The sequence below is a fragment of the Pagrus pagrus genome, assembly GCF_965226575.1.
Source record: "Pagrus pagrus genome assembly, chromosome: 12".
NCBI classification, from domain to species: Eukaryota; Metazoa; Chordata; class Actinopteri; order Spariformes; family Sparidae; genus Pagrus; species Pagrus pagrus.
The window spans coordinates 16354285-16379255 of NC_140196.1; the positions used below are offsets into that span (position 1 = coordinate 16354285).

At 40.4% G+C, this 24971-nt stretch overlaps 3 protein-coding genes across 3 annotated transcripts; 1 reads left to right on the forward strand and 2 right to left on the reverse strand.

Annotated features, from left to right (window-relative positions):
- LOC311266949 (activin receptor type-2B-like) lies at window positions 1–15575 on the reverse strand. The gene is made up of 11 exons (XM_084369673.1): window positions 15034–15575; window positions 12671–12878; window positions 8170–8285; window positions 7663–7814; window positions 7277–7420; window positions 6075–6218; window positions 5124–5272; window positions 4826–4940; window positions 4078–4216; window positions 3700–3830; window positions 1–3297 (listed from the first exon to the last, which is right to left on the reverse strand). The coding sequence occupies exons 1-11, from the start codon at window positions 15083–15085 to the stop codon at window positions 3103–3105; spliced, it is 1545 nt and encodes a 514-aa protein (XP_084225799.1). The 5' UTR covers window positions 15086–15575; the 3' UTR covers window positions 1–3102.
- A 2996-nt stretch (window positions 15576–18571) lies between these two features.
- Window positions 18572–21136, reverse strand: LOC311266950 (gamma-crystallin N-A-like). Its single transcript, XM_084369674.1, has 4 exons — window positions 21097–21136; window positions 20667–20915; window positions 20042–20187; window positions 18572–18819 (listed from the first exon to the last, which is right to left on the reverse strand). Exons 1-4 carry the CDS (start codon window positions 21115–21117, stop codon window positions 18684–18686), a joined length of 552 nt encoding a protein of 183 aa, XP_084225800.1. The 5' UTR covers window positions 21118–21136; the 3' UTR covers window positions 18572–18683.
- A 1309-nt stretch (window positions 21137–22445) lies between these two features.
- ly97.3 (lymphocyte antigen 97, tandem duplicate 3) lies at window positions 22446–24370 on the forward strand. Its single transcript, XM_084368369.1, has 4 exons — window positions 22446–22543; window positions 22839–22908; window positions 23778–23900; window positions 24236–24370. The coding sequence occupies exons 1-4, from the start codon at window positions 22490–22492 to the stop codon at window positions 24352–24354; spliced, it is 366 nt and encodes a 121-aa protein (XP_084224495.1). The 5' UTR covers window positions 22446–22489; the 3' UTR covers window positions 24355–24370.
- Window positions 24371–24971: the final 601 nt, after the last annotated feature.

Here is a 24971-nt window from a genome sequence, read left to right on the forward strand (position 1 = left end):
TTTACATGGTTAATCAGTGTTTGTCTTTATTTTAATATACAAAAAGATGGATGTATTCTCATCTACTTTATATTTCTAAGCATTTCAACTCACAGATAAGGTTACCATTCATACTGTTTTAGTGAAACCAACCAACACACACCCACCACACACATACAGGCACACTTTCTTTCTTCACATAAACAGGGAAGGTCACACGATTCAGTCAAGCATCCATTCACACTACGAGAACTGAACAATATGTTGACTGTAAATTAAAAAAAAGGATTTTGCTTTCACAGGATTCACACATGAAAAGGAAGAAACCCTTTACATTTGTCAAGTAAATATATACACGATAATTGATATTTTTTTCCTTTTTTTTTTGAAGATGAGACCGACTCCATGTTAGTGTTACTAACGAGGTACTGCATGAGGTAACTGGTTTTTCTGTTCAGAAGAGCTGGGTGTAAGACAGCATTTGGAGGTAAACGACCGATCACGGCAGATTTTTTCCTTCGTGATCGTCGTTTTTCTGGCACAATACGTGAAAGCACCTGGGTCACGTTCAGCTCACGCACACACTGCATTTTGTCTGTTTCTTCTATCAGGAGGCTTTAACATGTGTCCTCATCAGAACATGATCCAGGTGTGATGAGATGGACTTTTATTGATCCGCAGAGGAAAACTGCTAAGTCACAGCAGAGTTTAATTACATAAACTATGATATTCAAGTGACTATTGCTGTGTAATAAATATTGCTGGACCCTCGGACCACGCACATGCCATTGTTTACATGAATCGTAATGGGGCTGCATTATTAATAAATCAATCATGTGGTTACAGACACATAGATGATTTCCAAAACACTAAAAAACATTGTTCTGTAGTGATTGATGTTTTTTTTTTTTCTCCCCCCAACACGTTCTTTACCAAAAACTGCACAGGAGCAAGCGTTACAGACCACTGTCAAAATCACCATCTTTCCACAGCACTGATCAAAGCACAACAGATGAGCCTGTGTGTTGTCCAACGTGGCTAAACTATCACTGAACAAGTCCGACTATCACATCAGCGGGTTAATATTGAGGTAATACTGTTCAAACGGGCAAACCCAGCAAGTTGCCAATCACAGAAGCCGCCAGCAAACCATCAGGGATTCTTTTTTTTTTTTTTTTTTAAACGTGTTTTTGTGTTTTTGATGATATACACACTAAACTTTCTAATGCAAGTGCTACCTACACAGCTTCTGATCCAGAGCAACTGATACCATTATTATAGAAATCAGTAACAACCACCAATCTGGTAAAATCTGAAAAAAAAAAGTATATATGTATATATATCTATATATACACACACATTTAAAAAATCATCTCAGGGCTTGTTGTCAAAATGACTTTTAAATATGTAGAGGGGGAACTGAGAAATCCCTTTCCGTTTCTGTGAAATGAGAACATTAATGCCCTGATTTTGTATTTTTAAAAATCAGATCAGTGTTCGGCAACTGTGTGTACAGGTCTATTTACAAGAATCTGCCTCTCTTCTTTTAGATTTATACAGCATTAACACCGTGACAACTGGTCAGGCTCTTTAAAAAAAAAAAAAAAAAAAAGAAAGAAAGAAAAAGAAAAATCTCCACAGACAAAGAGGCCCAACCGGCAATAAAATATCTCCACTACTAAAACACAATAAAATACATAACACAACTTGATATACATGTAGAAAAAGCCTGAGGTACTTGTCAGAATATCTGAGGTCAGTCTGGAGGAGTAAGCAGCTGAGGGCTTACTCGGTCAAAAAACACAAAAACAGAATATTAGCCTCACATAATATCATTAGCGTTATATTAACAAAGAATACATGTACATCTACAAATCCTTGAGTATCCTGGAATAGTCACAGCAGCATAACGGACATTCAATGTATGGTATTCATGTTATGGTACAACTATGGCATTGCATTTGAGACAAAGGCAACCATTTGAGCTCTCCTTGCATGATGTACAGTGACTGAGGTATCTGGGGACTGGTGTCCAACTGAGTCTATTGAACAAACACCCATGAAAATTAAAAACAGACATGTTGCTTACTCAAGTATGGCCCTCGCAAGGATAAAACCCCAACTATCTGTCCATGGTTCTTACTTTAAAAACACACTCTCTATACATTTCACATCATTTAGTCTTCGCACACACGCACACATACGCACACACACGCAGACAGTTAAAATCAAGAATGTGTAACATTGCAACTCCAGGCAGCATCCGTCAATGCCCCTGGCACTGGCAAAGGAGTAACTCTGAATTCCTACAATTAAAAAACAAAACAAATCCAGGAATATGTCCATGATAGCTAGCTGGATAGCTTGGCTCTCAACTTAGAGAAAATGTTCCAAAGAAGCCTACTGGATACCTGAGAGGTAGTTCCCCGGGGACAAGACGCTTGTCCCGAATCTTCAAAAAAGTTCAAAAATGTCCAATACAACTGCTCAGCGCTCCCACTTTAGCTCCTCCCCTGCGATAGAACAGGTGTGCTCCGATTTTTTTGATCTTTTTTTTCTTTTTTCTAATCCCATTCAGAGGCATTCACAGGTTTTAAAATAAGGGAGCACACTCGAGTTTAAAAATCGAGACGCTTCGACCCCTGAGGAAGATGAATATATTTTGTCTAACAGTCTCAAAACGGTTCCTCCGAGGTGTGCAGCACGTCGTCCAAGGTTTGGAGCAAAGGTTCATTTCATTTGGCCGCAGACGATCATGACCAAGACAGGAAAAATGACAAAGATAACAACTTATGAGGTAATAAAAATAGACTAACACAAAAGAAAATACATGAGGTAATGACAACATTTAAGATTTGACACATGGGTGTTATCAGATGTGCCCTTCGCATAACTTATTACTACTTCAAAACTACAGCAGATGGATGTGTTAGTAAGATCCGACATTAAAACATTAAAACAGGAAAAAAAAAAAAAAAAAAATACCAGTATTGGGATAAAATAGCAGCTGCATTCACGTTGCTAGTTGTTTTTTTATGCTTTTAAATATTCACGGAGATCCGCTGAGTTTGGATTTGAAAAATAAAAAGTCAGGAGCTCAGGTGAAGGATGGTGTCGCCCCATTCAGGTGCTGGACTCTTTGGGAGGTAGGTCCTCGTTGGTGAGAGACGTCACAATGGAGACAGGGCTGTCTGAGGTAGTGCTGCTGATCGTCCTGGCGATCTGGCCGATGCGCTCCTCGACGCAGCCGGCTGACAATCGCGCCTCTGCGTCGTGGTCCCAGCATTCTTCGATGGTCTCACACATCTGGCTCAGACCCTGTAGCAACGAACAAGAAGATAGTCAGGCTGTGGTTCTATTTTCTTTCCTTAATAGAAGGGCATTTCATTCAATACATAGTTTACAGACTTCTTTTATACCCTCAGCAATCAATATTTTCTTACTTTGTTCATTCTACCATCAGTTCATATAGAATTTGATTGCATGTTTCGATCATTGCGTACATGTACAATCCCTGTAAATAAAAATCCATTTCACAGGCCAGAAATCTCTCACTTTTTCTGTGATCTAAATAGTATCAACATAACTGACGTGTGTTTCAGAACCAATTCAGAGAACTCTGACGTCAGCTGATTGAGCTGCATTCACTGGAAAAAAGGATGCATGACATCCTGGCATTGCTGTTGAAACTGCAGGAGCCATTCTTCCACTGTTACTCACAGGATGTTTGAGCCAGCAGTCCTTGATGGCTGGACGCATCTTCTTGTGCACGACCACATCCTGTAGATCCTCCAGGGTGGGATGCTGGCCTATTTCATCCTCAAACGGCAGCATATACTCGCCAACCGTACCTGAAGAGGGGCAGAAAGGGCACAGAATGGAAATCATTACACAGAGATCATGTCAAGTAAAGAGTGCAGTGTTTGGATTTTGATCATCTGAAACTTTCGCTCTCTTTAAAGACACAACACATTTTAAACTGAATCAGATGGCTTTCCTGGACTAAATGAAACCTAGTTCTTTGTTTATGAGGTCAGCCTGCAGCACAGCGACCTTTCACCTGTGGGTGAAGCAGCATTCCTGCACTGTTAAACTCACCGTCAGCCTCTGTGCAGCGAGACACCAGCTCCCACAGCACCAAGCCCATAGCATACATGTCTATCCTTAGGAAGGAGTCTCGCTGGAAGTTGATGGCTCCCTCCAGCACTTCTGGAGCCATGTAACGCCTCGTACCCACCTGGAATGACAATAGATTGTAAACATGACTATGTGCATGAAGGATGTGTTAACAAGCGCCAAATCTGGAGCCCATCAGGTTTCATATTGCAAGATTTCTACATTGTGTTTCTTATACATTTTGAAACTTTCTACACGCAGGTAATTTACATAAGAATAAGGCAGTTTAAGCAACAACATCAAACGACATCCTACATCTTGCAGCTGGGTAAATTGACTCTACTTCTACAATCTCCAAAGAGGTTTGGTTTGAATTTTTTTTTTTTTTAAATTGCACCACTGTAACACCGTTGTACTCATTTAGAAAAGTTTAAAAACAGATGATCAAAATCGATACAGCAGAACCAGAGATATCACCATTTTCCCCCCACACATTCCTTTCTCTTTTCAAGTCCTGGCGCCTTCATTACCCAAAACGCAACTTAGCCACAGAGAGACATCACTGGAGGCAGTTTACCAGGTAACATGCAGCTTCGTCTGGAGCCACGAAAGGCTTTATACTACTTTTATTAAACATAAGTAGTAGTATTCTCCAAAGCCTGTAAACACACTTTAATGTGTAAAACTGATGGAGTTACCCCTTAAAAACAGTGTTTAAGTGATTCCATACCTGGCCATGAGTATCTCCTGGAGGTTTTCCTGGTTCAAATCGCACAGCAAGCCCAAAGTCTCCAATGACTGCAGTTAAATCATCTCGTAGCATCACATTCTTACTCTTGAAGTCCCTGGAAGATTCATTTGAGGACAAATTCATTACAGAGATGTTTAGTCACACATATTAATCCATGGACTTGAGGCAAAATTACTAAATCAGGCAGTACTAATAAAAGGCTTCATCTAAAATCAAATGCAGTCTGGAATTTGTATTCAGCGTTTTGAGGTTCAGGAACAATTCATGGTTTCTCTACCTGTGTGCAATGGTGGGTTTGGGCCCCTCTCCCTTGTAGCTGGGAATGTCCTCATGGAGGTAGGCCAAGCCGCGGGACATGGTCTCTGCTAAGTGACACAGCTCACTCCAGGTCACAGTGTTACCCTTCAGGTGGTCTGTCAATGAGCCCTGCAGGCACATAAATGATTCAGGAGCAAAGGATTAATAAGTGCGCAAGAATCTCACTCTACCGTCAGTCAGAGTCCTGGGAAATAGCCAACCGCAACCTTGGAATAGATTGTTTTTAGCCGTGTGTTTCACTTCATTTGCCAGCAGAATAATGTGGACCTGACAAATTGCCAGAGTAGTCTAAATTCACACGATATGGCTTAAAACATCATTAAAAAGACTGACAAAAATGGAAACACAGGGAACATGGAACAACAGATGACACATGCACTAATGGCACTGAGACAATAACTGTAACTAAATACGCCTTTACCACTGCCATGATAAGAAGGTGCTACAAGGACAGGCATTAAAGTCATTACACAAATGTAATGCCACATTTGCGCTTATGGTAATTATTGTTTAATCCTGTTAATACCTTTGTAGAGAACACCAATGAACAGGATGTTCTGGTTGCCTCGAAGGCGTTCAATCAAACTGTATTATTTCACCAACACTTGCTGCTATTTTTAATACAAGTAGTATTAGTCGTTATTATGATTTTTACACTCCATGCTTATAGAAATAAGCTATATAAATCTAAACAACACAGCTCTATCCCTTGAAGGTATACAGGGTGCTGCAGACCTGCCATAAGTAATAAAATCTTCTTTAATAAAAGCTGTGATGCTCTTTTGTCGAGGTAAATAAAAGCCTCTGCCAATATTGGAAAATGTCCAGCAGTTCCAGTAAACAAAGAAGCCCTATACCTCTCTATGAATGTGCCGTATATGGGTGTGTATGTGTGGAGACATGCACTCACCCTCTCATGAAACTCGGTGATGAGCCACAGCTCCGTCTCCAGGTTGCTTCCGTGCTTCTCTGCAGCGATGTAACGCAGGAGGTTTTCATGTCGCATCCCTGGAGTCAGGAAGATGTCCCGCTCGTTCTGCCACGACTGCTTATCCTACACACAGCATGCAGCCATATTTAGGTCTGGATGATTTATACATGCACTTATGGAAAATAAATGGGGTCCTTGTTTATGTTACACAAAGCAGTTAGCCCCAGTTAGCGCCTCTCACGTATTAACATTCAAGTCGGCGCTGAAAAACTATATACCCTTTGAACTTCTTTGAAGTTGGTTTAACAACATTACCGCACTATAGAAGGCATTTACAGAACCTTCAAAGACTGTTAACCATCTGAATGAATTAAAAAACACTCATCCGCTGCATGACAAAAAAGATCCTTGGTCTGTTTCACAAGCTGCACCAAATTCAAAAATCTCAGTTGTATTGATATGTATTCATCTTGTATAGTTCTTTGTATGGTTCATCTACTCCAATGTCACATACATTTAATTGTACTCTACATTTTTCTCTTCATCTCTATTTACTTTGTCCTTCGGCTGCTGTAACACCCAGATTTCACTCGTGGGATTAAGAAAGGACCGTCTCATACCTTTCCATTATATTATTTTTTCATACAAAATAGCAATGTGAATATTTTCCACCCGATTCAAAAGGAAGCAATATGTAATTTGTGGCTCCCTGAATTTGAAAATACAGTAGCACTGCAAGGATTAGTCAATAAATCGTTTTTCAAGCAAATATCACAAACATGCGTGTCTTTACATGTCTTTATGTTTTGGACTGTTGATTGGACAAGAGAAGCAATTTGAAGATATCATTTTGGTTTCTGGGAAACTGTGATGAACATTTTTTTTTAGACTAAACGTGAAGCTAATTATCAGATTAATTGCTAATGAAAATAATCGTTAGTTAAAGCCCTACAGAACAATCAGAACTGGCGAAATGGGTTGAAATCTTTTTTTTATTATTATGCAATAGATGAGATATTCGTTCATCCAGATGGTAAGAAGAGTCTCTGAGGTATTCAAAGAGCACAGGACTCAAATGTACACTAATGTTAATGCATGATAGGCACAAACTGGAACAATAAAGCAGCATTCAAGAAAATACAATATTACACAGGTTCCTCGAATTAACACTCCTGACATACCTGAACTGGGAAGACCTTTACTGCGACGTATTCGCTCATCAACTGGGCTTTCCAAACACAACCAAAGCGCCCCCTAGCTTTTATTTCCAGCAGTTGCAGTGGTTTCAGACCCACCAGGGGGGATGGAGGAGCTGGTCCAGGATCCTGAATAACAGACAAGGAAAACCAGTTGAATTTTCTGCTAAATTTGCCTAAAAAGACACTGAAGATGTTCACACTTCGCTTGCCTTTCCTACATATATGCTACTGTATAAAGGAAGAATAATTAGGATGAGCAGCAGTGGCCTGCACGATTGATCAGCGGTACAGAAACTCAAACTTGAATCAATAGGACACCGATCTCTTCTGATCACCACTTTAAACAACAGGAGTATGGCCTCTCTCACCTCGCTCAAGTCTACGTGGCCGTAGGGAGGTTTGCGGTGGCGATACATCCATAATGCCAGGACGAGGGCCAGGGACAGCACGCAGAGAGGCAGCAGGGAGTACACCAGCACATTGAGCAGGGAGGGCACTCTGGGTGGAGGCCGGATTTTCACTGTTAAAAAGGGAAACAGAATAATTAGCCGGCTTTTTGACTTGTAGGTTGCAAGCATTCAAATAATAGGTACTGAATGCTGAAATACCACATGAACAAAGAAATGACCTTAGTGTACTTTTTACATTTATTATAAAATACAAGAATTACAAATGATTAGCATATTAGCTACATTTAAAAGGACAAAAACCACAAAGTCTTTAAAATGCACCATCGATTTGATTATTATGCGAAATACATGATGTTCTTTTTTTACTGCTACATGCAAGGCTAAGCTTCACTCCCACTAATCGGAGGGGAAAAGCAGAGACCTATTTTTTGCCTGTACTATATGTGGGATGCATTTGCCGCTCACCTCGGTTGCCACTGCCAATCATGTCAGGAAGGTGGGTGAATCGTTCATTGCAGTAGTTGCCCTCGCAGCAGCAGAAGAAGACCTGAGGGTTTTCCTCCATGGAGACACACTCTTGCCTGAAAACGGTAGATGACACACCTACGTTATTGTTTCAATAAACAAATGTCGAAACCAGATACGTGTCAAACTCATGATAGTCAACCTAACATAGCGTTTTGTGATCTAGACTCTTGTTTTTCTCCCCTCTGCTTCTGCTGTACATAAGCCCTTGACAGACAAAGAAACATTTGTCCTGATTATTATCAGGACTCTGTCTTCAATCCACGCTTCAATCCTTGGTGCTGGTTACTGGTAATGTCTCCAGTAGGGATGTAACATTCATGCCTAGCTGTCATGGTACAGTGCACGAGGACTACATGTTAACTGATGCACATAATGCATCACAAACATCCAGAAACTAGGCTGTCACAATAACAGAATTTTAATTTAGAAACACAAATAGTTTGAAAAAACAATACTCAATACCTCTTTTGATACAAATGCAAAAGGTGAAAATGTGTTGTTTTTACCGGTAGCGTGAAATAACATGAAACCAATAGGTATCGCGTTATTATTGCCAGGCTCTGGTAAAACATGTGTAGCACAGTCTTTTCTACACATGGTCAGTATAAACCTGTGCCGCTATATGCTACAGTACACACAAACGGCAGATCTTGGAATAATCGTCAATAGTCCCCAGTGACTATCAAATAGGATTTTTTGCTTGATATGCCGATCCCTACTGTACACAATGCCGGTGCAGAATAAGTTTGTATAAACCAAACCAACACATTTCTAATAACGTAAATATCTTTATAGCTTTGGGTTGAAAATATGATTGTGGTTTATTTTGGGTGTTTTGTTTTATGTAAAAGCTTTGGTACTTTCAATACTATCAGATGAATACTCAATAGTGAGTGTGGTTTTAAACCTGTGGCAATCGAAAAAGTATCAAAGGTTACAGGGAACTTTTAGCCGATTACTGTTAGCAACATGTGCCAATTTTAGCACAACGAGCTGACTGCTATCCAAGCCAAGATAGTGCGTGTTGGCGTTGCTCCACCGTTACATATTTTATTAAAATATGGGTGCTTTAAATAAAGCCAAGGTGGAACTCCTTGAAACATTATTTTGCGTTACTCTGTTTTGATTATGATGATTATTTTTGTGATGATTCTTTCGTGTACTCAATTTCATAGAAATTTCATTCAGTTTTATATCCTACTGTGACCTATTGCCTTTTGAGAAAGTGTTCAGTGTTCGTTCAGCGTAATACAGAAATGTGTGAAATGTTCCCTAACAAGAGCATTCGATCTGTCTTTGACACTTGCACTACTGTCAGTTTGGCTCATTCAAGAGTTACTGGCTTGTGACATCCTTGCCATCAGTATTGTAAGGCTGTGTAAGTACTGATAATTTTTTTCTTCTCATTGAGCAGGTAGTTGTATAGCAGGTTCAAAATGCTTTTGAGGCAGCTGCTTTTCAAAAGAAAGGATCCTTTCCATGTGAAAAGGTTATATGAAAGGTTGTTTCATAAATCAGTAGGATCGAGTGAGTGTTCTTTCAAAGATAACGTCCTTAATGTTTGTTTTTGTGGCACAAAAGGGGAGATAGATAACCATAAATGTGAATGAACTGAACCATGACTTCTGAGTACTCTTACACTCCTAGATGCCAGTGTATAAGTCACACAAGGGTTTTGAACACTTTATGAACACGACTGAAGGAGTGCTCTTACATGCATAATCAAGCTTTGTAATATCGTCCTTAAACTTTCTAGAAAAAGATGCCCACCTGCTCATTGCTCTTCATTTTCTGTCATTGATGTGTTTTCACTTGAATAAAACTAATCAGAATTAAACTGAGTTTTTCAGGTCTCACTAAATCCCTTTTATAGTTATAATTACAGCCAACAGCACCTTCAGACTAAAGCCATTTCCCTTGAAACTGTCAAGGAAATTATACCTGCGTCCAAACCTACAATTTGTAAAATTCCAATTTCAGCAAAGCTATCGAATGTCTTTTGGTGGAATGTAGTCCTTGCTGATCAACATTAGTGTTGATATGTCAATTTGTCTCTCATAATAGCAGTCACCGTTATCGGATAATAGAGAGGTTAAAACAAATTACAAAATGTACCCATTTTATTGGTTTCTAACAGTTAATTCTTTATACACACACAAATGGGAGCGTGTCATTCAGGGACAAGTATTATTAACTGTTTTCTCCAACTACCTTCAAGAACCACTATAGCTCTCTGAATCTGAAACCACAGCTCTGAACAGACAGCTGATAAAGGCTACTTTAAAATTCTCCTCATGACTAACTGAGTGGTCCGCTGACACTGTGTCTTTCTGCCATCTTCAGGCTGTGGACACCGAGCTGCGCTCTGCAGTGACTATCTGTGCCTCCTTAGAGGGTCCAATCAAAAGTAAACATGCTCATGAACCCTTTCTTATTGTTCCTCCAGTCGAAGTCAACCCATTTTGCTGACCTTACAGATGATGATGATGATGATGTTAAATCATTTACACTTGATAAACTGTTTTCTGTGTGGATGCAGTAGTATTGCCTCTTAGTTCACATTTGGTTATATATGTGTTGTATAGGACAGCCCAGAATAGACAATAAAAGTCATTTTGCAAGTATTTTGACAGATATTATGATTGTAATATGAATTAGGATTTGTGAGAATGATCGTTTTTGAATTTTCATTTTCACTGAAATGACATTTGTTTAAGTCTGTACCAAACAAACGTGTTTTCTTACATTGGGAGAACAAGATGTGTGGCACAGGGCCTCTCTGCAGCACTACAGTACTTCATTATGTCCATCATGCCGTTGTGTCACACATTTTACCTTTATCAAATAATTGCAGCCTCTGTGATTTAGATATTGCCCATGGCTGTACTGATATTTCTATAATATTATGATTAATCGTGCCGTCCTAATGTTGTCTATGCCATAGTAGAGCTGAAATTATGAATAAATTACTCAATCATCAGAGTGAATCAAGCTATTTTTAACATCAGCTGAGTGAGTTTACAAGCAAACGTGCTTAAAATCTGCTGGTATAAGTTTCTTAAATGTGTTTTCTGCAATCTTTTGATTTACATCGTTATTAACTGAATTTCTTTGAGTTTTGGACCATTAATCAGACAAAACAAGCTATTTCAATATGTTGCCTTGGCCTCTGGGAAATGACACTTGCCATTTTTCCATATTTACAATTTTTTCTGACATTTTATAGATAACTACAAAAATCTTAAGCAGATTCATTGGCAATGAAAATGATCACCTCTGCCAAGGAGGTTATGTTGCACCCGTGTCCGTTTCTTGATTGGTTGGTTTGACTACAGGATTTCACAAAAAGAGCAGACGGGATTTACATGAAACTTGGATGGAGGATGGGCCTAGGCCCAGAATAGACCCCAGTAACATTTGGTGCGGATTCGTATGAAAGAGACAGATCCAGGAATTTGTTCTCACTTTCTTTAACATTGCGAGAATGGAGCATTTTCTCAGGACAAAATGCATGGATCTTGATGAAAACAAAAACAAAAAACAGGTGTATTTAGGTGGTTGGTATGTATGAGTGAGTACAATGATGCAGATCTTCATGAAAATCTATTATTCTTCCGCAACACAATTATGATTGCATCTGCATTGTTTTGTTGTCAAAGATCTGGTGAACGTAAATTACGGTTAAGCAGTTATGGGTTGTTTACCATTTAGAGTGATACTGGGCTTGAGTTTAATATTAGACAGGCTGGATTAAATTAAATAGGACTGTTGGGCCTTGAAGAAGGTATGTGTCCTGCTGAGTGCCATTTCGGTTTGATAATGAAAATATTTGCTATGCAGTCCTATGCCATCCTATTCTTAGCTTCACGTGGAGTGAGTAAGTAGCACTATGTGTATGTACTGTAACTGAAGAGGTCCGCATGTTTGCTTGCTATCTTAGAAGATATGTGTTGAGACTTTAATGGAGAAGTTGGTGATAAAACACTATAAATCTCTTTTTTTTTTTTTTGCAAATGGACCTCAGCTGATCTGGTAATAGAGCCTCCATCTTTTCTCTTCATGCCATGGTTTTTCAAGTGTGGATTTGTTTAGCTCCAACTGATGATTTCCAAATTGTTAAATCTGTTGATCCATCCAACAAAATCAAATTGCTCGTGTTGTCCAAAAACAAAATATTTAAATTTGCAGGGATATTAAAAAGGGAATAACAGTGAATCCTCACATTTTTAGAGGCTGAAACCAGCAAATACTTGTCACCTTTTGCTTGTTTTTTCAATGAATCACTTTGTTTATTTCTGTCCCTGACGCTGCTCCAGGTCCCACAGTTTGATGCAGATATTTATGTTGTACCTGCTGCCAGTCACTTAGGGAACCAAGCAGACACCTAAAATATGAATGTAAATGCGCGTCGGTCGATGACCTCGCTCAGTGATCCGACCTGTCATAGCAGTTGAAGTCGTCCAGCCAGCAGCCTTTCTTCACCAGCTTGATGGTCCCTGAGGAGTTGAGCCAGGAGGCATAACAGTGCAGTCGCTTGTCCTTCTCCCCCTCGCAGCGCTCGAAGCCGCTCTGGTTGGTCCTCTCCGTACGCCAGTTATCATTGTAGTACACACACTCCCGGGTCTCCGCTTCGCCCAGACTGTACCCTGTGATGGACAGAAGGCCTCAGTCAGCTCACATCTTAATGAATTGAAAAGTCAGTGGCGGAAGCACGGACATATGGCGCAGGATCCGCTCTGTGCCACGAAGAAATATCTCCGAGCAGAGCCTCTATCATCACTCTGGCGCACGGCCAAGTTTGGGAGCTCTCTGTAGTAAAAAGGGAGTTCCTCTGGGCTAAGAAAACGTAGCTGAATAGTAGTTCGGCATAATCCCATTCACTAAAAGATCTTTTCAGAGAGTAACAACTAAAAAGGAGGAAAAATGACAGAATTTAATTGGCTTTAGAAAAACAATGGTATGCCCCACTGTGGCGTGGAAACACACCACACACATACACCGGTGTGCTACTTGTACGCTACGTTGTATAGATAAGGACTCTTGTAGCCTGCTGGAGTGTCACACATCTGGACAGACAGATAAGACCTTCTTTAAAGGGGCTTTTACTGTCATTTAACAGGAAATAGTCCCCTCGAAACAAGGGCGAAATGTAACAATAGCTGTCAGTCTCCTACTGTTGCACAATTCCTAATAGAAAAGGGTTTTATTCTTCCCTCTCGTGCGGGTTCGAACGTCGGAAAACACTCGAGGCGACACATGTAAGGCGTGTTTTGATGAACAGCGAGGGAGATAACACGCCGTTCGTGTCATTCACAGTGTGGCCTGGACATTCATGCCTAATCTTTGTTCACAGAAAAAATAGTGCATGTCTCTTTAAATCCCTGCCTATAGGAGGCTGCCCATCCCCCAGTGTTACCCCCACAACCCATTACACACACACACACACACACACACACACACACACACACACACACACAGGCACGCATCCACTTACACATACACTTAGTTGTCCAGCAGCATACAATGGATTTCATTATAGCATATAGGGATGCATGCAATGACCAAACATCATGCTCATTATTAAGGATGGAAGGAAGGAAGGTAGTAAGGACAAAACACACACACATGTACTCTCTCTCTCTCACACACACAAACACACACTCACACACACACACACACACACACACACACACACACAGCAGAGATGCTCAATGCTCCATTGAGCCGAGATGGCATTTCTGATATCTGTGGTCACATGATCCGGGAGGACTTTTACTACAAGATCATTGCCCAACCCCCCTCCCTCTGTCACTTACCGAGGCTTACACCACCACAACATGTATTCTGGAGAAGCACAGCTTACTATACACTCCGAGCCCCTAATCTATAAACCATAAAGGCATTAGCCAACAGCGCTATTTGGGCACACAGGAGGACAGCTGTGGCCCAATGAAAATTTCATCACGGTTCGAGGAAAAGGCTCAAAACACACCGTGATGACGGAGGTGTAAAGTGGATGTGATTGTTTTGGGGTTTTTTAAAAAATACCTGTGAAGTCACAGTAAAGGCTGCCCGGCTAGGGGAGGACACACACAATACAATCTGCCATGTGAGAGCTTCTAAAAACGGAACAAAAACAGGAGCCAAACAAAAGAATAACAAGCCTGCTTGCTCACATTCACGTGGTACAAAAGTCGCAGGCCGTGTAACAGTGACCTCAAGACCCGACTTCACGCAAACAGCTGCTGTCTCTTCGTATCAGAACGCCATTGATTTATGGAAAGCCGTCCAGAGAAAGTGTGTTTCCACAGGCTCTTGTTCGGGGCTGTGACCACAAACAAGAGTGCAGACCTGAGACGTAAGCCTATAAGGTTTCAGGATGTTGATGCAGCTGCTGCCTTCTATTCCTGCCACCGGGACGCAACAGTTTTACATTTGGATTTATTTTTAAAAAGGGGGGGGGGGGTTTCTCGGCGTGGAAGAATGGCTTTAACGTCATTTTTTTACGCACAAAAATACAAGAATTAAAATAAAATAAATAAAAGTCGGAGCTCTTGCTTTGATAGTTGAATTAGATGTGGTAGAGAGAGACATTAGGGTGCGAGAATAAAAAGCCCCTCCAGCTGAACGGCAGTATCCACCGCTAAGCAAAGTTGAAATCAGCCAACAAACTCGTACGCAGACAATTACGCACGAAAAAAACAAAAACGTGTCTGCCTCAGGACGGGGGTTAAGAGGGGGGAGAAGAGAAGAGGGAAAAAAAAAACTGTTGCAAATTCAGAACCAACAATAGCGGCTTACCTGCGCATAAAGTTCCCAGAAGAAGTGAACAAGTCAGCCATGAAAAAGACATGTTCCGCGTTAAATACAGGACACAGGTTTCCCTTCGCTTTCCGTCGCGAACATTCAAACTCAGCTCGTCCAAAACATCAGTCCGGGATCAAGACGACCACAGGCCTCCGGTCCCTCCGCAGCCTAACCACCACCACCACCACAGCGCGTGTCAATAGCCGCGACGCTGCAACAATGTTGCAAGAGACGACAGGAGCGATGAACTGCCCGCCACGCTGCTAGTCCGTCCGTAGGTGCGGCATCTCGCGTCGGAAGTGGACCCAAAAAAAGCGAACGGGAGGCTGCTGAAAAACACCCGAGACGGTCTTTCTTGAGGTTATTCACTTGGATAGTAGCACCGCTGCATCGGGAGGTCGGTCGGGGTTTACATGCATGTTACTGATCTGTGTCCAAAATGGCTTCTAAATGGGGAATGGGCTGCAAACAGGGAAACCCGGATGTGTAAACACAAAGAGGGGAATTCAGGCAGCCAGCGAGTGACCTTAACGCGACACCGCGGATACAAACGCCTGAAATGACTCGCTATCCGCCCCGCTGTCGACGTTTGTAGCGTTATTTTCACCGTGAAACAGCCCCGGCAGAAGGAATGTGAGGTTTGCTGGTGGGAGATGTGTGGGGTTTTTTTTTTTTTTTTTGTATCCACGATTGTGTTTGTCCCGCTTCCAGCTGATACAACACTTGCACTTTCTGTGGTCAGAGTTGGTATTTTATATAGGCTACTTTTCGGTTCTTATATTTAGCCCGGGGTTTAAAATGAGATTTTCAGCTCATGTGTGCTGTTTAAAAAAAAAAATATATTAAAAATCAGAGCTTTTTTAAATGTATTTATTTATTTTTAATAGAAAATAACGTTATTAATGTAATAAGAGCAGATACAGTCAACTGAGGCTGAGGTGAGCTACACACAGTCTGTATTTTAATTTTATTTCTAGTATATTAATACAATTAGCTTGTGCGTAACCCACACATTAAGAATATTAATGTATCAGCTCCTAAAGTATTAAAGTAATACTATATCTTTTAATCAGGGCCAATGTGGCCTAATAAATCTCCCACAGCCCCACAAATATGTTAAATTCAGAGGGTTTTTGTCTATCTGAATGATCTTTTATGCATTAGCGGGAGTGCTAAAAATAGCTGACCTAATTTGGAGTAAGAGGATACAATAAATGCTTTTTAAAATGTATTCCTTCTAATTACTCATCCCACCGCCAGACAGTGTTAAATATAAAGTATATCCCACACAGCAAAACCAAAATAGAGCCGACACAACCGTAGCTCATAATGAATCACTAAGCATTTTTATTATTGTCACAAAACAGGAAGTGTGGGACATTAATCTTCCCCAATTTCCAAACACACTATTCTTTTTATAGTGTTTCTAATGATAAGTGCCAAAAAATATGTGACATTATTGATGTGTATTAAAGGAGCGCTATGTAGCCTTGGCAGTAGAGAGTTTATTGTCATTATAAAATGTACAACGAAATGAAAAGGGCTTTACGTTAAGGCGCACAAGAAACAGGCAACCCAGTAAAAAGAAGAAAATATTGCAGGTGTGCGTGCAAGTATTTTGCACTGTTAGATGAATTATTGCACAAAGTAGGAAATATCTTCATTGACTGATTTTTTTATGCCTAAACAAACTAAATAAACAAACTCTCTTCAATTTCATACTCTTTTACTTTGTTTATATGTGGCGGACCCTGCCACCTTCCTAGCTTCAAACAGTGTTATTTTCCTCTGAGAACAGCTTGTTTATTCGGTCACTGAAAAAATAAACATTTCCGAGTTTGTATCATTACCTCATTAATATTGTAAATATAACAATTCTGAGTTTGAATTTCTTTCCCAACACTGCGCAGTGCTCCTTTAAAAAAGAAGTGTTTGTGTCACAAGAGTGGTCAGTCTGCCTTCTCATCAAGTCTCCCAGCCAACAGACAATGACTTTCAGAAGTATTTCCTTCAGAAGTCATTTTCCTCTGCCTAATTGACAGTGCTTCTCTTTTGTAATCCCCCCCACTTAAGAGGAAATGCTTACCTCCATTAGAGCAAGTAATCAAGGCTTATTTATGACACAAAAAAATAGATGTCTATAATAATAAAATGTCATGTCTGTGTAGCATTTAAGACTAGCTCGTTCAAAACTGAAGTCCATTGTGTGGAATAATAAATCCCATCATCAGAGAAAATCAGCAGTGACATTGTTAAAATGCCATTAAGCCGTGCTCACAGGTCCCTCTTCCCCTTCTCTTCTCTGACATGCAGACTAATGGCATGTTGGTGACACCCAGCCAATTCAAGCAGCAAATGGCCCAGGAATAAGGTTAGACATAGGTAATCGCCCTTAAACTAGTGCCGCCGAGTGTAACTCAAGACAAAGCATTTCCTCATTAGGCTATCCCATATTGACCCTGTAACTCGATAGAGGCCATGAGCGAAACCTTGTAAAGATAGGTGATCTGTTGTCATGACAGTTGGAAGAGAAAGCACATGAGCGCTCATTAAAGGTCCAGGAGCCACGGCCATGGTGTGACATTTCCAGAAGAATGAGAGCATGTGGGGAGATGATGCAGTGGTGCATAAAAAACATGAAACTATGAGGTAATCGTGTTGCAAACGGCGGTGAAATACAACTTATGCCAGTTTGACACTACTTATGCTGCATCAATACATAATGCAAACACGTTATGGATATAAGCTAAACAGAATGTATGTGGACAACATTAATTAATACCCTATATGGAATAAGTGTTTCTGTTCTTTGTGTTACTTTTTATATTCGAGGAAAAATCCCCCAGAATCCAGATATTTTTCATATGTTTGTGTCATTGCTGTTGAAAGTCCACATCGTGATCTCTTTGAAAACCCTGAGGTGAGTGTCACGACTTCACCGTAAAATAGATAAATGACACTAGGTGGTAGCAGAGCTCCCCGGAGCAGGTGCTTCAACCTGTGCAATATCTCTCTTTCACTCTTGATTTATACGCTGTATATGTAGGGAAGACACTCAGTTTCTATTGTTCACTGCTGACAGCCAAACATTCATTTTTACGAGGGAACATGTTTGCCAAAACTGCGTCCTTGTGTCTTAATTTGAATGTTTTATTTTCTTTTTTAACAGGCTGCAAGTTTTTTTTTACTATTAAAACCATTTAATTTCCATGCTGGATAAATAAAATGCTCACATAGCTAACTATTAATCAGTGGCATAATGCAACCTAATGGATCTTTTAGTATGAAGAAGAGGCACTAAATGTATTGGAGTTATGGCATATAATAGAAGGCAATTACCTGAATCATAGCTTGCAGCCATTTCTATAATAAAATGTAACGGTGAAATTAGTTTCACAGTGAGCATAAAGGGAGAAAAAAGGGAAATAAGATTGTGGATATTGTAGGATCACTGCTTTATTTCAGCTGTTGAATAATTCAGTACAAAAATAAAACAACAAGCAAAGTCAAACATTTTCTTCATCTTTTATTATTTTACAGCCCCACAGACTCAGCGGGAGATTATTACTTGACAGTGTGCAGTGTTTTTCCTCACTGGATGATCTCATCCCTGCTGCATTATTGCCTGCGACAGTCGAGGTGGTTTAGAAGTAGTTCGCCACCCTGCGGACTGACTGGATGTTGGGGTTCTCCGCCTGCCACTCCATGTAGGTGCAGTAGTTTCCTCTCTCCACGATGTACATGCGGCCACGGTAGTTAGGCTCCTCGTACAGCACCCAGCTGTTTGGGAAAATAGACCAATAACTTAGAAATAGTGTAAAAAGTAGAGGTTTGGAAGGTTTAGAGGGTAAAGTTTAGTACATATTTCTGACAATATTATGTCTGACTTGGCTTATATAGCATCTAAAATATAAAAACAATATTTCTTACTTACCTTTAGTGGTGTTTAGTTATGCAGTTAAAGGCTAAACCCACCAAATTCATGCATTACAAGGTGTTTACAGGTTTTGGGGAGTACTACTGCATATGTGAAAAAAGTAGTATAAAGCCTTTGCAAAGTTGTGTGTTATCTGATAAATTCCCTCCAGTGCTGTCACTCAGTGGCTCATTTGCATTGTGGGTAATGTAGGCTGAAGGTTTTGAAAAGGAGGAGGAATGTGTGTAATAAAAAGGTGATAACTCTGCTGTATTTGTTAATCATTTGTTTTTGAACTGTCCAACTCACACTTTAATGTGTAACATTGGTGGAGTTACCCTTTAAGTTCTTAGGTTCTGAGAACTCTTTATTTCTAATACATTTTTAGGGTATTTTATGTTCTCATAAGTGTTGACAGGAAATCAGGAGTTCAGAAATGACAGGAAATGAGGGGAGAGGAAAACTCGCCCAGGGCATCCTACCTCTGAGATTACACACATTACACACACAGATTACCGCATGAGCGCAATACTCATGAATTTTCTTTGTGACGCTAAAGGTTTTGAAAAAGTACACGTTATAAATGTAACAGCAACAAATTCCCAGTTAATGTTTATAATTCACACACCTTGCTGTTGAGAAACTGGTGATAATGTCTTTAGTGACTTATCCACAGTAACAAGGACACTATTTTCATTTTTCACAGTTTTTTTTTTTACGTGAATTTGGAATTAATTACAAAATAAAGTAAAATTCCTTATTTTGCGACAAGCAACATGGTCATGACATGGCCAAAATTCTATAGATGGATGTCTCTGTCAAGTCCTAACAAAAAACAAACACAAATAAAAACCACTGTTGTGAAAAGACAAATTACACTTTTTTTCTGTGTGGGGAAAATTCTTATAAGAGACATTTGTTGTGTCACCCACCTTTCCTGTCCATAAAGGCTAAAATTCCAAGTAAAAAGTTATCAGAGTCATCCATCAATGAACCTACTAAACTAAACTAAATATTTTGTGCTACAAAGTGCTCTAAGCAGGTTAATTCAAACACTAAATGTCTCTTTGCTGCAGAGATACGTACGCTCCGTCTCCATAAACCCTGAGGGAGTTGACACAGTTCTTGGTCAGGCCTCGAGCCTGCAGGAACGGACAGTCGTCGCACAGCTCCACACACTGGCCGCTGAATTTGTCTGCCTCGAACAGCTCCATCCTGTAGTGCTCTCCATGCTGTTGAGGATAATGACATGTCCTCTCGCTGAATCATAGCAACAACAGCAATTCGCCTTCACCTCACACTGCAAAGGACCAAGGCCTCTTCCTTTATGTGGCGGGGACTGTGAGCAAACACTTACACACAGGCACCTATAGAAATCTAAAGATTAAATGCACATGTGAAGGACGGTATGTGTAGCTCACAGTCTATATGTTAAGTGTGCTAATGTGCTACTTTCTTTCTGTGCCAATGTGATGTGAAAACCTGCAAGTTGCCAATATGCCTCTGTGCTCTAGGATTCAAGTTATTTCAACAGTTCTGACTGGTTTATCTAAAAACAACACATGTACAATGAGGACACACACACACACACACTCACAGAGACAGACACACACACATGCCAGTCTGCCTGCCAGTGTTTTTTAACAACCAAATATTTGTCTCTCCCTGGGGTCTCTCTCTCTCTCACACACACACGAACACACACTCCTACCATCCTGACTGGCCTGCAGGAGCCCATGTGATCGTTATGGGCATTCCAGCGCTGGAATTCGGGGTACTCTCCGTGCTCCAGAATGTACTGTTGGCCCTTGAAGTCAGGATGGTCGAAGCAGATGAAGGCGCCGCTCTCCACACGGACAGAGTTGACCCTGTTCATGAAGCCGCGGTCCTGGAAGTTGTCACAGTCGCTGCAGATCTCAAGCTTCCTCCCAGTGAAACATTTTCCCTCATAGAACACGATCTGTATTTTTTTTTTTTTGTGAACATGAAAAACATTTGTACTCTGTGCTGTAGATATTCAGTCTATCCATCTAAAGTTGGACCAGTCATCTACATTATTTGTGATTTGTTTGTGACACACATGCGTAAGTTTGGGAAGGTTCCAGTGTGGCTCCATCACCCTCGCTTGTTGTGGTACTCACCTTTCCTGAGTACTGAGACATTTTCCACTGTTTGCTGTTTCCAAACTAGTCACACAGTATAAGAGTGGAAAAATTTGGACGTTCAGATATATATGGCCGACAGAGAGCGCGGTGGTATCGCGAGGCCGGGGCAACAAAAGCACAACAATGGGGGATTTAGACATTTTGCCACATGGACAGTTTCCCTTACATGTGCCAGTGCTGATATTGGAGTTTGTCTCTGGGTGGCGAAACAAAAGGGGGAGAGATTTTCTGCTTTGATTGAGCTTTGGAAGTGATGTGGCACTGAGTGGGGGGGCTGCAGAGTAATATTTGGGTTGTGTCCAGATGAGAGGGAAAACAAACAAGGGAGGGAAAGTTAAAGCAGAGGTTAAAGGATATGAATGACCCAGTGCAAAGAAGATATCGGCCTCCTGACTGAGAAAATGTAGAAACAATGAGGTGTGGTCCCACTCAGTTTTCATCCTAGTTTAAGCAGAGTTTAGATGGCAGCAGCATGAGCAGGGCGGCCCAGATCTCACACTCCAAAGCAGATTTTTTCCCTCCAGCTTTTATTTTCAGATCCCTCTCTTGTTGATTCTCTGATCCCAAATCTGGGAGGAGACTCAGTCACACCATCAAAAACCACCAGTTGTAATGTTCGGCATGTGGAGCACGACACAAAACAGATAAAAAAACCCTGTTTTTCATGAACCGTGTGACTTCAGCCCCCTCTCTCTTTCTCAAGCAGAGAAAAAAGTACACAATTTATCACTAGATTTTTAGAGATAAGATAGAACAGGGTTTGGCCATACAAAGCCAGAAGTGGTTGGAAAAATGTGGACCTTGTGAAAGGGTTTCACTCCATTCGATGAACAAGTGGCCTCTTTGTGATACGTGCAGGTTTTAGATTCCTCACATTTATTGAAAGTCATTTGAAGCTGTAGGTGTGTTTTTGAGGCAGCCATTCATGTGTGATAGCTAAATGTTTTTACTTTTCTTTCTATATGAGATGCCAGGTATTTCACTCTCTTCCATTAGCTTCATATCAATAGCTCAAGTCAATTCAGACCTAATACTTTTCACCTCGAGCAAACATACCGTACCTTTAACTAATATCCTCTCGTCCTCTTAAGGCACAAATCCAACTAATAGACGTCTTTCATTCGAGTCTGTGACAAACGCAGACATTCATATTTGCAGAACCCTCATTAATTAAATACAGCAGTGGACAAAGGGCGGGCAGCTCTTGCATAATGCAGGAATCCGATCATTGGGAAACTGTAACCCCTGAACACAGTGTACCCAGGGTGAGCAAGGTGCTAAGTATATAGACTTAACAGAGATACACCGCTTAATGGGACGTTACCATGGCAGGAGAAGGTATGAGCGGGTATAAAAAGAAGGGAAGTCGATGAGTATTTCTCGGACGTTGAAAGAAGCAGAGGAAGACAGACACATCAGCGAGGTATGTAAACATCAAGGTTTTCTTACTTTGTGTATTTAAACTTCACTTCTTAATTAAATATGAAATCCAGATTTGCTTGACATCAAATGTCAATATCACTGTGTTACTGTGGATTTAGCTTTTTCTTTCTTTTTTTTTTTTTTTTTTTACAGTTTTGTCATTTAGACTGTATATTTCAAATCAGTTCTTCACATCTCTAGAAACACACTGTTTAATGGCAGACATGCAATGAAATCTGGAGAACTGAAAATGTTGTACATACTGTATTATCAAATGTGTGCCTTATCATTCACAGGCTGCAGCACTGAACAGAACAATGAAGTTTTTGGTCTTGGCTTTAGCCGTCGCCCTGCTGTTTACAGCTGGTGGGTCTGTCACTGATTCTCCACTGAATAAACACAACCTCTGCTGCTGTGCAACAGGGGCGCCTGCTAACTCTGTATTGTACTCTCAACAGACCTGTCAGGAACTCAAAGGCGGTCTTTTCATTTTGCAAAAGATTTTAGACGGTTATACTGAAGAAATTGAAGCAATTATGTAAAAAGGAATTAATGTACCTCTTTTGTGGCTTCATGCTCAGCTCCAACTTCTATTTACTAAACTCAATCTTATTAATAACTTATTCATATTCATAATTCCAGGATAGATTTCTATAGGAAGAGACACTAAACACAATATGAGCTGATTTTTATCAGATAAGGCAACAGAAAAAGAAACATAATGACCGAAACAGGGCTGTCACGATATCAGATCCCGATTATCACTGCCAAAATAAAATCACAATAACGAAATTCTTGCAACATCTGAAAATAAAATGCAGCCAACAAATCTATCTTCAACTTTGTTTACCCTTAAAACACGAGTGTAGAGAGGTGGAGACAGTCTGCAACCACAACTGTAAAAAAAAAGTGTAAAAACTTTCAACTGCTCAATTACTCTTGAAAAGGCAACTCATAAAGAAATGATGCACAAGGCCACACATCTTCAAGGAAACCAGTTACATCAAAAAGGAAAGTAGAATAATAATTTCAAGTAGTTAAAACCTTTTAGCTCGTACAACTTGAATTTAATAGTCGACTCCACTTGGTAATTCTGAGGTTTCCTGACTTTTTAAAATGTAAAGCCAACTTTTAAGAATACAGTGTATGTGTATTATTAAAAGTTAATATCACAGTTATCATGAAAATTGCGGCGTTGAGACATCCTTAGACTGAAATTTGCTTTTTCTTTCCAGGTAACGCCCTGGAATGCCACCGCTGTGTCCCCAAAAAGGCCGGAGGAACCTGTGAGCTCACCGTAGAGACCTGCAGTCCAGAGAAGGACGGCTGTGCTGCTGCCAGGTTCCTCAGAGCACCACGTGAGTTTCTCAACATGCTCAAACTGATATAGCAGTTAAAACCGGAATATTAACCTAAGTATTAACCTTGAAAAGTCAAAGAGAGATTGACTGAAGAAAAACATTTGCATGTAAAACATGGCTTTAGAATTAGAGGGTGAGGGGCATTACATTCCTGAACACCTCTTGTGGATAAACAGTATCAGGCAAGGTGAAAGCGTGAAAGAGATCTGCATGTCAAATACCTGAATCATGTAAATATGCCAAAACATATTGGCTCAACCACAGTGAGATGGTGAGGAGCATTTTTTTGTCAAAAGCCAACCTTTACCTTTTTTCCCCCTTTACTTTCTTAGATGGCCAGTACCAGAAATGCATGGCTCTGGATTCCTGTGAAATGCTGAAGATGAACGCCTACATTGATATGAAGTGCTGCGGCGACAACATGTGCAACACTTTCGATAATTCAATATAAAAATTGAAGAAAATTACAGCACATTTAAGTATCTCTGAGCGATGCACTACATCCCAATGACTCCTGCCGACTGTGGTTGCTGCAGGCGGCTCCCAGGTGTGAACTCATGTATGAATTTGAATACTTTATCAAACGTTTCCCTTGACAAATAAAAAACGTTGACTGAAATAGAGCAAATGCCTGTTCTCATTCTCTTTGGAGTGTTCTTGTTACTCCTCGACAATCACGTCAATTCAAAAACTATCTGCCTGCTTTCACTCTATAAAGTAGGAATTATTAGATTCATGTCCAGACAAGGGTTAGAGAATCTTATCCGTGCTTTCATTTCCAGCAGGTTGGGTTCTCGTAATGGTCTTTTTTTTCTCGAGTGTCCTCAAAAAGGTGCCCGGGCAACTTTCAATTCATTCAGAATGCTGCTGATACAGTTCATCACCTATCAGGGATGGAGAAAAGCAATTTATCACACCAGTTCTCAGGGTTTTGCATCGACTTCTGACTGCATTTCTCTACATCACCCTGTAACATTCAATTTGTAATGCAATTAAAAACAATTAAAAGAAACTCATATGGCTTAAATCAACATTCTTAAGCAGCTTTCACATAAGTTTCTTTTAAGT